This window comes from Myxine glutinosa, chromosome 2, assembly GCF_964187855.1.
Source record: "Myxine glutinosa chromosome 2, kmMyxGlut1.1, whole genome shotgun sequence".
Classification (NCBI taxonomy): domain Eukaryota; kingdom Metazoa; phylum Chordata; class Myxini; order Myxiniformes; family Myxinidae; genus Myxine; species Myxine glutinosa.
This window is the reverse complement of record NC_136262.1, coordinates 152,454,631-152,469,997: the sequence shown is the minus strand read 5'-3', so window position 1 is coordinate 152,469,997 and position 15,367 is coordinate 152,454,631. Positions and strand designations below refer to the sequence as shown.

The window sequence follows — 15,367 nt, the reverse complement described above, 5'->3', positions numbered from 1 at the left end:
AAGCACAACAGCAGAGAACAGGGACATCGGGAGATTTGTGGGAGGGAGGCATGGGAAGGGGTCGGGGGTGGGGTGGGGGGGTATAAAAGATCAAGGTTTTGGACGGGCGAAGATAAGAGATGGTGGTGAACAGCTGTTTTAAAGACCTGGAGGGAGGAGTGGGATTGAAGAGAGTGGGGGAGTTTGTTCCAGAAGTGGGAGTAAAGAGGAATGAAAGAGAAGGTGAGCAGAGAGTCTTGATTTTGGCAATTTAACCATAAGACGGTTGCTGGCAGATCTTGTGCGACCTGTAGGAATATTTGGAGGACAGAGCACAGAGAGAGCTGGCGTATTCATTTGAGCTGTATTCCATTTGAGTATTCTATTGAGCTGCGGATGAAAGCCTTGCATGTGATGAGGAGCTCAGGTGTGCCAAGGAAAGACTTTGCATGACGGAGGATGCCCAGTCGGCGACTGGCTTTGGAGGCCAGCTTGGAAATGTGGTTTTCCCAGGAAAGATCATGGCAGATAGTGAGACCAGATGGCAGAAGTGAGGTTGTCCAGTTGGTCTTTTCGGAGAGACATTGTAAGAGTGAGAGATTTGTCAGGATTGAAAGACATGTTCCACCTGTTTAACCAGTCTGTGATTTTGTCCATGTGTCCAGAGAGTGAGGAGGCTGCAGACTGCCGATCTGATGGATGAGGAATAGAGTGGCAGAGAGTGGAGTCATCAGCAAAGAGATAGAGAGGATTTTCTAAAATCTTCTAAAACCATCATAAAAATAAAAACATCATAAAACCATCATAAAAACTTCCCCATCCAAAACCTTGATCTTTTCTACCCCCGCTAATTCACCCCAGATGCACTTTTATTGAAATTCCAACTTCTTTCCTGGAAGTCCTTGCAGTGTTGATGTGTTTTATACCTCTCCCACCTCTCCCCAAGCCCTCCCCCTCCCACATTTCTCTCGATGTCCTTGCTCTCAAATGTTGTGTTTGTGTCCTTCCCCCTTTCTCCCCATCTTGTGGTCCGCTCCCCTTATTTTGTGTGTTGTGTTGGTTGCCTTTTTGTGTGATTAATGTTAGCTCTTTCACTCGATATTGTATTGCAAAAAAAAAATAAAAGTTGGAGATATTCGTGTTAAAATGGTAACGTGACTTTCTGAATGTTATCTGAATGGGTAATATGACTGACGTGCATCCACGTGTGTCTGGTATCAATGGATTAGCGTTCACATTTGTGCCCATAGCTTAAATATATGTTGTGCTCCTTGAGAATCTACTATAAAGTCGATGAAAGGTAACTGTCGACATTCTTTGAGCATTTCAACACCATTCACAATTTTGTTGAAAGCTCATGGTTGATTAACATTATTGTGAAAGGCCTGTTACACGTTGACTGCTCAAAATATGGCCATCACTCCTTCTGTCATCGCCATCAGCACCTGCTCATCTGGTATCTTTTCTCTTGTTAATCCTGCTCAAATCGGAGCTGTATACTTTCATCTATTCCTTTGTGGTTTTTTTTCACTTGTATATTGATTTGCTTCCTTGTCTTTGTCCAATGCCGTTACCTTCTCCATTCCTTCAAAATGGTGACTCATCACCATCTCAATTGATCCACCCTCCCCTCCCCTGTACATCTCTTTAATGACCTACAAACTCTGTGTAAAAGGACTATACTTTAAAAAAAAATCTTTCCAGATGAATAAGAGTTACCAGTGGTTTTTATAACTGGTTATTTGTCTTTTAATGCATCTCAGATACAGCTTTGCGAATGCTACCACAATTAAACAAGCGCTTCTGTCTGTGAGGGACAGCAACATTGCCCCGTACAGTCTAAAACTGAGTTGATGTCCTCAGGCTGCACAGTTACAGATTGGAGCCATGTTGGCAATAACAACAGGAAAGCACATAAAGGCAAAACGCTGGTGGCATTGTGGAAATGAAGGTTGTAGGATGTGGACCTGACATGTCTGTGTGTGTGTGTATGTGTGTGTGTGTGTGTGTGTGTGTGTGTGTGTGTGTGTGTGTGTGTGTGTGTGTGTGTGTGTGTGTGTGTGTCTCCGTGTGTGAAATATACATCGGGGTTCGACCTCAACTCCGAAGGTGTGCTGTGATGAGTGTCCGTAGATGTCCCGAGGAGCTGTATTTTTCAATATCACAAGCGGCGAATGACCTTTACGGTGTGGAAGGTCACCGATGATTTAGCCCCTTATAAATGTCTGTGAAGGAACCAAGCTCTTTGTCATCGTGACATGTGTTGGCGTTGTATTTTAGTGGCACAGCATCCATATTTGCATGCCACACTGGCCAGAGTTAATTTTTCGTGATGACGATGCATCTATGAGCTGCACTAATAAGGAACTTTCTCCGAATAAATTGAATCAAAATCCTTCAACGACGACCTGCATTGGGTTTGGAACTACAAGTGTGCAGCTGCACTTCCTCGTCACCAAACAAACCTTCATTGAAATATGCCCTCTACGATGAATGAATGGTATCAAATCCCTTGTCAAACCATCAGAAGACTCATTTGCTCCTCAAGATATTGTTGTTTGTTCATGTATCGATTCCAATGGTGGGCCCTCATGAAATCCAAGCAGCTGCCTACTTTACGCTCGGGTAATGCTGGAGATTTATTGGCAAAGCAAGCTGCCTCCATTGGCTGTTTCTTATGGCACAATAGCCTGAGTTTTACGCCATGCCGGTGTCAATCTACCGTTTACCTCCCATCGTCAGTATGTTTGTCTGCGACATATGCTCACCAATTGTGTCCGACTGAAGAAGCGATGGCGTTCGAGCCATCGGGGATGTCTCCCCCATCTTTGATGTTCCTCACCTTATTTTAAATCCATCATTTTACTTTCACTACCAAGCACTTTAAATGCTTTATGCTCATCTCCAATTCTATTGAACTCCCATAAGCAATCCGTTTTCACGTGGTAATGTTTTCTGGATATGTCGTGTCTCGTGTATTTTTGTAAAACGGGGGGAATTCACGTAAAATCCGGAAAATCGTGGGGAAAAAATCCTCCAGTGTACCAGCACAGCCTTACTTGAAAGTTGGCCTCCTATTATTGTTCGGGTGGGATATAATATGTTTTTCTTGTGCAATTCTTGCCGTAGTCGTTGCTTTGACACATCTTGGAATGTCGCTCATTGTGTTTCACGACAAGTGTTCAGAAAGTTTAAATTCCGTAACTTGGACACATCATCCAACCAGGCAGCAAAATTGGCCAAGCATCCATTTTGGCCTTGTCTTGAGCGTGCTGCATGTAAACGACATCAATAATTCAGGCAGCGCACAGTAATTGGAGCCGAGCCATCAGGCGAGACGTCCACAAACCTCTCCCTCGTCTCCACCTGCAGCCGGCTTCCCACTGCGTCCCTGTCGCTCCACTGCCTTGCAGGCAAACAGGAGGGACCAAGACAAAGTGTGTACGGCTCTGGGTTCTGTGTTTTTAATGAAACGTGGCATAAAATGAGGCTCATTGCTGGTGATATGTATATCCGACAATTGCTTATCAATTTATCGAATAATAACAACGGAGAGGTGAACAAAATGATTGAATCCACAAAGACCACTATCGATAAACCCACAGTGCATACCTCGAAATATTGCTCACGCCACCGAGCATAAAGTCGCCAAGTTTAAGAATTTCCATGTGGACATGTTTGATTCTCACGGTCTGTACACGATCTTCTTTTTCCGATTGGCGTTTAGCATTCTGAGTTGGCAGGTGGGCCATTTGGAATCGGCAACCTCGGTGACTTAAAGCGGTTGCAGTCGAGGATGCTTTATACAAAATGGATTCAGGACTTCTTCATCTTTGATATCATTTTTCGAGTTATACCCAAATTTAAGCTGCACAGGTAAACATGCAAAGATTGCAACGGTGTGGATTGCTCCGAAGGATGTTCCAAGCCATGACCTTTTTGTCCAATTCCACCGGCCGCCTGACAGGACAACACTCGGCGTGTGGAGAATTCCCTTCGGGTGTGGGTGATCGAAGCGAGAGACCTTCCACCGAAACGCCGCTACTTCTGTGAGGTGTGTGTGGATGACGCCCTGTGTGCACGAACCACGAGCAAGGCGCGGCGTGAGAACCTCTTTTGGGGAGAGCAGTTTGAGTTTGCAGCTTTACCGTCTTCCGCTCGACACTTGACCATACACTTGTACAAGGTACGTAACAAACGGCTAATTGGCCAAATAGCAAATCAAATCGTTGGACAATTTGGGAAACAGGAATGCCTTATACCGACGGTAAAAAGCTAACAAAAATGTGGAATCGACAAAGTGAAAACACTCATGCCATTGCAAAAGCAGTCGGCAACCGACTGACCAAGTTGTCGGCAGGTACTGCCATAATGACCTCCGAATAGAGTGCGCATATAGCCAGCTCGCCAAAGGCATATTACCATAGTTCATTTGAAAAGGCATCCCTGAAAGGTATTTGTGGATTACCAGCGATGTGTGAAAACATATAGGCTACAGGGGATCCGTACACAAGAATCCATCCAGAAAATAATGCACCATCATCTCCTGGGTCTATCACCTGGCTAGGGCAAGAGCAACGGCCTAAAAGTTTTGCGGAGCTGGCTTAGCAGCTATGCACGGACATTGCTCATTGTCACACGGGGTTTGCTAGCCCCAGTGGCCTGAGGTAGAGCCCGGAAGGATTGAATTTGAATCCAAGTCTTGTCAGTGCAGGGGGTTTTCGCTCTGAAGCTTTAAAGGTGATCACGGGCGATGCTCCTTTGTGAACATTGCAACAACATAGGTAAACGGGCTCCTGTAACAATTAAAGGATTCATTCCTCCCGAGTGCTGGATCCGTACAGCTGATCGGACAGTTGGCGGTTAAACACAGCAAACTTGGTACAGCTACGCTGCTGATGCATTGCGTCCACACTCTATACCAGCCCAAGAATGCAGAATTTGGCCAGGGCACCGGCGTACATCGGCATGCTCTTTTTGAAAGACCGCGAGATATTTAACGTCCGTAAGTCACAAGAGCAGGTGGAACAACAAGCGTAACATCTCCCATGAAGGGAGGCGTCCTCCTTGATGCAGCATTCTGATCACAACACAAGAGATAACATGCAGCGAGGTAGCATAATGAGATCTACAATGACTTGTGATGACGATAACTACACCGTATTGATGATGCAACCAGCTGATCTGTGATCACGTATCTGTGATCTAATCCTAATCCACAATTTGTTCCTTAAATAATTACAATCCCATATTGCACTCAGCGCCTGCTTACCTGAACTCGCTATTTATTTTTATCTCTCTTGTTTGTCGCTTATTCACCATTTTTTTCCACTGTTCTTTGTTCTTTTCTTCTTATGTCCATTGTTTTTTTGTTTTGTTTTCCAGAGAACCCATCCATTTTTTTTGGTCTTCATCATGCCCTCTTTCACCTCTTCCACAGGAACAAGAGAAAAGCAAGAAGAAGAAAGACAAGGCGAGTGGTTATGTGGGGCTGGTCATGATACCGATGATGGCGGTACGGGGCCGCCAGTTTGTTGAGAAATGGTACGCCATTTCAACTCCCGGTGGCAGCGGGCCCGGTGGTGGCGGGGGTGGTGTGAGTGGGGCCGCCACTAAGCTGAGTGGTGCGGGTAAGGCTGCATCCCCACCTGCAGCCCTACGCATAAAGGCACGTTTTTTGAGCATCGCGGTGCTCCCCATGGAGTGCTACAAGGAGTTTGCGGAGCACATAACAACACGGCACGGAGCACTATGTGCTGCTCTCGAGCCCCTACTGTCAGTAAAGAGCAAGGAGGAGGTGGCACGTGCCCTCGTTCACATTTTACAGAGCACCGGGAATGCCAAGGTGAGACACAGCTGGCCCGACGAATGGACCTTCCTTGTAATATTTTGTGGACTTTGGGATCCTCTACCTATCTCTCCACCTAGATCCCTTGTCTTTTCTTCCTGCTATATTCTTTCCATCCTCTTCTTGATCGCTAGTTTCCCACTTTTTACCTCCGCCACCAAAGGTGGATGGAGGTTGTATTTTCACCCGTCTGTCTGTCTGTGAGCAGGATATCTCAAAAATTTATGAATGGATTCGGATGAAATTTGGTGGACAGGTTGGTTGTGTGACAATGACGAATTGATTCGATCTTGGTGAAGATCCCTGGTGTTGGGCTAGCGGCTAGGGTGCCGGCTTAGGATCCTAGGATCCTGGGTTCGCAATCCCGGTCAATCGCTGAATTAACGCCAGGGGGGTTGACTCAGCCTGTCATCCTTCCGAGGTCGGCAAATTGAGTACCAGTTCACTGGTAATTCCCTGCTTGTCGTTAAAGGCGGCAAAAAGGATTGGCGTCAGGAAGGGCATCCGGCCGTAAAACATTGCTTCAAAAAGGGGACCGAAAAACAACAACAACCACAGTTCCCGAAAAAGGCCAACCCCCGCTTGCGGGGAAAAATGGCCTCTAAAGGTGGTTTTTTTTTTTGGTGAAGATGCGGATCCAGATACGAGACTTTTTAAAGTGATTCTTCACCATTGAGAGATAGGGCCAAAAAGTATATATAGCACAATATTTCAAAATGTTATTGGCAGATTTGGCCGAAACTTGGTCGATAGATTGGGTGTGTGATAAGGGCACATTAATTAAATTTTGGTGAAGATCCGGATCCGGATACAAGGATTTTTAAAGTGATTCCTCAGCATTGAGAGATGGGACCGAAAACGATATATAGCACGATATTTCCAAAAGTTGTGGACGGATTATGACAAAACCTGGTGGATGAATTGGGTAGGTGACAAGAACAAATCGATTCGATTTTGGTTCAGGTCCGGATACAGATCCGGCCTATCAGTGGGATACAAAACGTAAACTGCTCAGCCTGGCAGAGGTATGCTCTCTACCGAGTACTACCATCGCTATTCGTCTCAATGATGAACATTATTTGAGATTAATCAAAGGAAATTTGGAAACCACACTGAAATGTAAAAACACACAATAGCTTCATTTCATTGCCATATAATTTGCCACTTCCCATTATTGTATGAAAACTTCCACATTAAGCAAAAAATGCAACTTCATTGAACTCCCCATCTGTTTCTGTGCAGCCAGCCATGCGTTCCTATCTGACGTCTCTGATTGGCTCTGAAAGCCGCATGAAGGTATGTCTTTCGCATCCAATCAGGAACCAACAAAGGAAATGCGTGGCCACATGCACAGACATTGCCAGCAGATTCATGAAGTTACATTTGCTGCTTAATAGTGCTTCTGCCTTTTTGTTCTCATACAAGGGTGTAAGGCAGAAAATTTCAAATGATCACATCTTGCAATTCTCAGTTTTTGAAACGAGTGTGGTTACCCTTTAATAACTTCCTTTACTTACTGCAGCGATAAGAAACTTGCACACGTACTTACTTTTATCATTATTTTTTGCTTTTATGCTCGCGTTATTGCCACACAGTGTGACGTCATAGTCTAGAAATTTGAAATGGATCACGTGTCGATAGGCTTTGTGATCATCACGCGAGTGAAAGCTTGTATTCTTGTACCGTCCTCCAAACAGTGATGACTCTATTTACATTTCACTGTCTGACAACATGGAACAACTTCTATCCACTCATCCCAACTCTCTCTTCCTCATTTGTGGCGACTTCAACTGTCATCATGCCAGCTGGCTGGGTGTGGGTTCATCTCTCACCAGCCATGGCACCTCAGCAAAGGACTTCTGCGACTCACTGGGATTGACACAATCTGTCAATTTCCCGACCCGGATCTCAGCCAATGGTGTATCTTCCCTTCTAGACTTGGTTATGACAAACTTCCCTGCTAATGTCTGCTGCTCTTCTTCTGCCCCAATCGGTTCTTCTGATCATGTGCTTGTTAAAGTGGACATCTCTCTGGCCATTCTCAGAGAGCCTCCTCAGCGTCGCCGAGTCTGGCATTTCACTCAGGCCAACTGGCACGGTCTTCAAGCAGCCATCAATCATCTCATCTGGACTGGTCTCCCATCTCCACTGCCTCTGACATCAATTCTTCCTGGGAATTCTTCCAAAGCAAACTGCTCTCTCTCATGCACAGATTTATCCCATCTCGTCTTCAGTTGTCTTACCCTTCCTCCCATCCATGGTACACTGAATCTTGTGGTGAGGCAGTTGCCCTGAAACAACTTGCCTTTGCCTCTTGGAAGGCTAATCCAACTGAAGGCAATCTCAGTTCCTTCCACCAAGCTCGGAACAAGAGAATGAACTCTCAAACCTGTCTCCTTCCTCCAAATTCTAGTGGCGTCTGGTCAAATCCGTTTCTGGTGTTTGTTCCCCCTCCATCCCCTCCCTTACCTCAAATGGCCACACAGTTGACACCGCACGTGACAAAGCCGAATGCCTCAACTCTGTGTTTGCCTCAAAATCTTTTGTCCCAAACCCATCTCTCTCTGTTCCCACCTTACCCAATCGAACCCAACTGCTCCTGGACTCTGTGTCCTTCTCTTCTGACAAGGTGGAGGAGTTTTTGTCAAACCTCGACTCTGATTCTGCAACTGGACCAGACGGCATCAGCCCACGAGTCCTACAATCCTGCTCTGCCGCTCTATCTCACCCTCTCTCTGTTCTTTTCACCCTCTCTTTTGCTCAAGGTCATCTGCCAGCATCCTGGAAATCAGCAAACATTACCGCTTTACACAAAAAAGGTGCAAAAACTGATCCTTGCAACTACAGACCTATCAGCCTCCTCCCAATTATCAGCAAAGTCATGGAATCCATCATTGCTTTGGATATCAAATCCTTCCTCTTCTCCAATGGCTTGATCTCCGATCATCAATTTGGATTCAGACCAGGTCATTCTACTCTGGACATGCTGCTTCTGCTGTCTCAACAATGGATGGAGGTCCTCAATGCCAAACAGGAAATCAGAGCCGTCTCCCTTGACATATCACGTGCCTTCGATACAGTCTGGCACCCAGCTCTGCTCACCAAACTCTCCTCCTATGGTATCCATGGAAATCTCCATGCATGGCTTGTGGACTTCCTCTCTTGTCGTAGTCAACGTGTGGCTCCAAATGGAATTCTCTCATCTCCTCTTCCTGTCCAGTCTGGAGCTCATCAAGGCAGTTTTCTGGGCCCTATGCTTTTTCTGGTATTCATTAATGATCTCTCCAACTCTCTGGAAAATCCTCTCTATCGCTTTGCTGATGACCCCACTCTCTGCCGCTCCATATCTCAACCCTCAGATTGGCAGGCAACAGCCTCTTCACTCTCTGCAGATCTGGACAATATCACAAACTGGTCACACAAGTGGAACATGTCTTTCAATCCTGACAAATCTCACACTCTCACTTTGTCTCTCCGAAATGACCGTCTGGAAAACCCTCCCATCTACTTTCTCAACAATCCTCTCGAAGAAGCCCTGCCACTCAAGCTTTTGGGTCTCACTATCTGCCATGATCTTTCCTGGGAAAACCACATTTCCACGCTGGCCTCCAAAGCCAGTTGGCACTGGGCATCCTCTGTCATGCGAAGTTCTTCCACGGTACTACTGAGCGTCTCACCACATACAAAGCTTTCAGCCTCAGTTTGATGGAATACTGCTCTCCCCCCGCCCCCACCCCCCCCCCCTCCCCAAGCCCTCTCCCTTCCACATCTCCCGATGTCCCTATTCTCTATTGTTGTGCTTCCCTCTCCCTTCCCTTCTCGTCTCCCGCTCCCTTTATTGTATGTTCTATGTGTTAGCTCTTACACAAGCCTCAACTTCGTATACAACAAAAGAAAAAAGAAGAAGCAGATCCATTAACCTTATCTTGGCCCCGAATTCACCGAAATGATCACTCGATCACCGCAGAATGTGTTGTGAACAGCCAAGCCCACTTTTAACACACAACGACAATAATTATACAATTGTTTTGATCTGTTGTGTTGTGATTATATATCCCGTCATTATGGCCAGTGCCTGTGGAAAAATGCATCGTCCAAGTGTGCATGGATTAAAGCATAAAACCCAACAGCAGGCGATAAAAATGTTTTACTATTTATAAACATAAGATTTATCTTTTGTAACTTGTATTTAATTCAAGCAACAAGTTCATTGTGTTCACCCGTTAATTTTGTCACGGATATTATTGATAGTTCAACTGAAATGGGTGTCTTCATTTTGTCTGCTCCTTTAAACATTATAAATTGGTATCAATGACATTATATTTCTCTGCTCACCCCATCCCGCTCCCCACACCTTCCATTGTGCAGGAATTTCTTTGTGAGATGGTGCTGTCAGAGATTGAAAGGTGCGGCGAGAACGAACACCTACTCTTTCGAGAAAACACGTTGGGTACCAAAGCCATTGAGGAGTTCCTGAAGCTCGTTGGGCACAAGTATCTCCAGGATGCACTTGGTGCGTATGTTGAGTAGTGAGAACTTGAGTGTATTTTATGTGTGTTTGCTTTGTGTGTGTACATTTATCTGTTTTGTGTTTAAGGCTCATGAAGGAGCTTGTTTCTTATGGAGGAATATGGGTAGCAGAGTAGCTGTTTTTATGAACGGCACATTCACAGCTTTTTTATTTTTTTTTATTTTTTTATTTTTTGTATACTGAATCGAGGCTCGTGAAAGAGCTAACATTTACTTCACAAACAAATCAACCAGACAAACAAAATATATAAAAAGAGGGAGCGGAAAATAAGATAGGGAGAGAAGGGGAAGCGCACAAACACAACATTTGAGAGCAGGGAGATGTGTGGAAGGGAGAGGGCTTGGGGGGAGGAGGCGTGGGAAGGGGGGGGGGGAGGGAGAAGTATAAAACACAAGGACACCAAGGACTTCCAGGACAGAAGTTGGTATTTCAAAAAAGTGGAACGAGGGTGAAATTAGCGGGGGTAGAAAATATCAAGGTTTTGGATGGGGGAAGATAAGAGATTGTGGTGAACAGCTGTTTTAAAGACCTGGAGGGTGGAGTGGGATTGAAGAGAGTGAGGGACTTTGTTCCAGAGGCGGGAGAAAAGAGGAATGAAGGAGTGAAGGTGAGCAGAGAGTCTTGATTTTGGCAGTTTGACCATAAGAGGGTTGCCAGGCAGATCTTGTGCGACCTGTAGGAATATTTGCGGGACAGAGCCCAGAGAGAGCTGGGGGGGCAAGGCCAGAGAGGAGTCGGTAGAAGACGGAAAGACCACCAACCTGCCTGCGGTGAGTGAGTGAGAGGCCCTTGGAGTTAGCTTCATCGCGGGAGATTCCAATGATTCTGAATGCTTTGGTTTCAACAGCGTGAAGACGAGCTAGGTGTGAGGCAGGAGCACCAGCCCAGAGGGGAGAGCAGTATTCCATTGAGCTGCGGATGAAAGCCTTGTATGTGGTGAGGAGCTCAGGTGTGCCAAGGAAGGACTTCGCACGACGGAGGATGCCCAGTCGGCGACTGGCTTTGGAGGCCAGATTTGAAATGTGGTTTTCCCAGGAAAGATCATGGCAGATAGTGAGACCCAAAAGCTTGAGTGACAGAACTTCTTGGAGAGGATTATTCAGAAAGTGGATGGGAGGGTTGTCCAGTCGGTCTTTTCGGAGAGACATCGTAAGAGTGTGAGATTTGTCAGGATTGAAAGACATGTTCCACTTGTTTGCCCAGTCTGTGATTTTGTCCAGGTCTGCAGAGAGTGAGGAGGCTGCAGACTGCCGATCTGAGGGATGAAGAATGGAGCGACAGAGAGTAGAGTCATCAGCAAAGAGATACAGAGGATTTTCAAGAGAGTCAGAGAGATCATTGATGAAGACCAGAAAAAGCACAGGGCCCAGAACACTGCTTTGTGGAACTCCAGCCTGAACAGGAAGAGGAGATGAGAGAAACCCATTCAGGGCCACACGTTGATTACGACTAGAGAGGAAGTCCGCCAGCCATGCGTGGAGATTTCCATGCATACCAAAAGAGGAGAGTTTGGTGAGCAGAGCGGGGTGCCAGACCGTATCGAAGGCACGTGATATGTCAAGGGAGACTGCTCTAATTTCCTGTTTGGCATTGAGGACCTCCATCCATTGTTGAGAAAGCAGAAGCAGCATGTCCAGAGTAGAGTGTCCAGGTCTGAAACCAAATTGATGATCAGAGATCAAGCCATTGGAGAAGAGGAAAGATTTCATATCTGAAGCAATGATGGATTCCATGACTTTGCTGATAATTGGGAGAAGGCTGATTGGTCTGTAGTTGCTGGGATCTGTTTTTGCACCTTTTTTGTGCAAAGCGGTGATGTTGGCAGATTTCCAAGCAGATGGAAGATGACCTTGAGCAAAAGAGAGGGTGAAGAGAACAGAGAGAGGGAGTGAAAGAGTGGAAGAACAGGATTTTAGGACCCGTGGGCTGATGCCGTCAGGTCCAGTTGCAGAATCCGAGTCAAGGGTTGACAGAAACTTTTCCACCTTGTCAGGAGGAAAGGACACAGAGTCCAGGAGCAGCTGGGTACGACTGGGTACGGTGGGTACAGAGAGGGATGGGTTTGGGACACAAGATTTAGAGGCAAACACAGAGTTGAGGCATTCAGCTTTTTCACGTGCGGAGTCAGCCGTGTGGCCATTTGAGGTGAGGGAGGGGATGGAGGGGGAACAAACACCAGAAACAGATTTGACCAGATGCCACCAGGATTTGGAAGAGGGAGACAGATAAGAGAGTTCGGTCCTGAGAATGGAGAGATATTGTTTCGTGGCTCTCCTGAGGGTGGACACACACTTGTTTCGGGCTTTGTGAAAGGAAATGAGATTTCCTTCCGTTGGATTTGCTTTCCAGGAGACGAAAGCAAGTTGTTTCTGGGCAATAGCCTCACCACAAGATTCCGTGTACCATGGACGGGAGGAAGGGTATGACAACAGAAGACGAGATGGGATAAATCTGTGCATGAGAGAGAGCAGTTTGCTTTGGAAGAATTCCCAGGAAGAATTTATGTCAGAGGCAGTAGAGATGGGAGACCAGTCCAGATGATTGATGGCTGCTTGAAGACCGTGCCAGTTGGCCTGAGTGAAATGCCAGACTCGTCGACGCTGAGGAGGCTCTCTGAGAATGGTCAGAGAGATGTCCACTTTAACAAGCACATGATCAGAAGAGCCGATTGGAGCAGAAGAAGAGCAGCAGACATTTTCAGGGAAGTTAGTCATAACCAAGTCCAGAAGAGAAGATGCTCGGTTGACTGAAATCCGGGTCGGGAAATTGACAGATTGTGTCAGTCCCAGTGAGTCACAGAAGTCCTTTGCTGAAGAGCCATATCTGGTGAGAGAGGTACCCACACCCAGCCAACTGGCATGGTGACAGTTGAAACTAGAACGGGCACTCGGTAGAGCGCATACCTTCGCCGCAGCTACTGTTCTGTACTTGGCATGGGAGTGTAGGGAACAGAACAACAAAAATACGATTTTGACCTTTTCGTGACCTTGACCTTGACCTTTGACCCGATTGCTCCCAAAATCTAATCAAATGTGTCCCGTATAATAACCAATCATCCCACCAAATTTCATGCAATTCGGTTGAATACTTTTTGAGTTATGCGAATAACATACACACACACACACACACAGACATACAAATAAATACACAGCGATCAAAACATAACCTTCGGCTTTTGCGAAGGTAATCACTACATATGAGGAAGAGAGAGTTGGGATGGGTAGATAGAAGTTGGTCCATATTCTCAGACAGCAAGATGTAGATGGAGTCACCACTGTTTGGTGGACTGTACAACACACATATGAACAAAAGGTGGGAGCGAAGGGGAAGCCGTAGCCAAAGGTATTCCTGGGGGTGAGGTGGAGAGAGGGCAGTGCAGGGCGAGTGAGGAAGAGAGTTTTTTATAAAGATAGCAACCCCACCTCCAGGACGAGGCTCAGGTCTATCATACCGGAGGAGGGAGTAACCTGGGAGAGATACCAAGGAATCAGAGACGTCATGAAGGAGTAAAGTTTCTGTTAAGCAGATCACGTCTGTTTGAGTGAAGGCCCCGGATGTTTGAGGTCCATACCATTAAGGAAGAGGAAGAGGAAGGGGGAGCTGTTGAAGGTGTGTCGGAGATTACAGAATAGCTTGGAGAAAGGGAAGAATGGGGCGGACAAAAGGTTTGATGGTGATTGGGAGAGGCGCAGTGAGGTGTTTGACGAGGGGGAAGAGCGAGGCAGAATGTTGAGGGAGATGAAGGTGAAAGTTGGAAGGGGGAACAAGCGGGGAGGACGCTCAGGGAGTGACCTCCCTGCCCCATGCGAGTCCCGTGCTCAGCTGGTTCTGGCTAACAGTACCTGGTATGGGCCCCTCCCTTGTCCAGGGTAACGGATCCCCACTGCCTTGTGGGGGAAGCCTCTTTCGGCTAAGGCTATGAGAAGGACACTCAAATATCAAACCGCACTGGTAGGTCAGCCTGGGCAGCACAACATCGTGGATAAATGTGCCCATGAAAGTCAGTGGTGGCACAAATTAAGGCTTCACTGCGCAGCATCTGCAGACAGCTGTGTCAACTTCATGCTGGTTTTTCCCTTCATTGGCACCAGCTCACCTGCTCACCATCCATTTTTACCTATTCAGCCATCGCACAACGCACAATGCTTTGTGAGCATGCCAACAAAGTGAAGAGAGTCGTAGAAAGCGACGACTCACACCATCGTCATCACATACATTACATGTTGACAATGACGTCCGGGTCACAGTGAACAAATCAACACGTTGTATTGTATTTGAGCCGAGAATCTCAATATCGTAAGCCAAGTGCTCACATCGGAGTGCCAGAGAGGTCAAGCAGAATATAATTTTCTGAAATAAATCACAACCATCCTTGCTGTTCTACAGAGTTTTCAAAGACCCGAAAGCTCATCCATGTTAATGGTTGTTTACATTTTGGTGTCACAATCCTTTTGTCCTTTGTGTTCTTCATATATATACAATTATACATGCTATGTCCCCTATGTCACTGATGATGTCATTGATGGTTGTTGGTATTTCGCTAAGTTTATATTTATGAAATTTGACCTTTTATCAAGATACTTGGTATTCTGAACTTGTCTCCATTATTGAGAGATCGAAAGATCCTCCTTCATCACACGATGCGAAGCAGATGATGCTGATTAACAGTGCGTTTTGTTTACACCGTTCAGGGGAATTCATCAAGGCTCTATACGAGTCAGATGAGAATTGCGAGGTGGACCCAAGCCGCTGCACACCCGGTGACCTGCAGATGAACCAGGATAACCTGCGCATGTGTTGCGAGTTGGCGTTCTGCAAAATAATCAATTCCTATTGGTGGGTGATTAAATGTGACTCACCCATAAAGGTCTTGCTTCCTCCTTCTTCTTCCTCCTCTTCCTCTTCTGCTTCTACTTCTTCTTCTTCTTCTTCTTCTTCTTCGTCGTCGTTGTTTTACGGCCATTTGCATGCTTGAATGTGTAAGCCGTGTTTCACCTAATGGCTGCTTT

The 15,367-nt window shown here is 46.2% G+C and overlaps 1 protein-coding gene across 1 annotated transcript in view; it reads left to right on the top strand.

Moving 5' to 3' along the window:
* The window catches only part of LOC144890806 (disabled homolog 2-interacting protein-like), a gene marked incomplete at its 3' end in the record, with an annotated part of 64,824 nt that overhangs the window by 37,952 nt on the left and 11,505 nt on the right, over positions 1-15,367 (top strand). The window contains exons 4-9 of the mRNA XM_078772646.1: positions 3,585-3,722; positions 3,947-4,165; positions 5,420-5,573; positions 5,634-5,824; positions 10,196-10,340; positions 15,050-15,194. Of these exons, the coding sequence (XP_078628772.1) occupies positions 3,585-3,722; positions 3,947-4,165; positions 5,420-5,573; positions 5,634-5,824; positions 10,196-10,340; positions 15,050-15,194 (992 nt within the window). The remainder of the gene's footprint in view (positions 1-3,584; positions 3,723-3,946; positions 4,166-5,419; positions 5,574-5,633; positions 5,825-10,195; positions 10,341-15,049; positions 15,195-15,367) is intronic.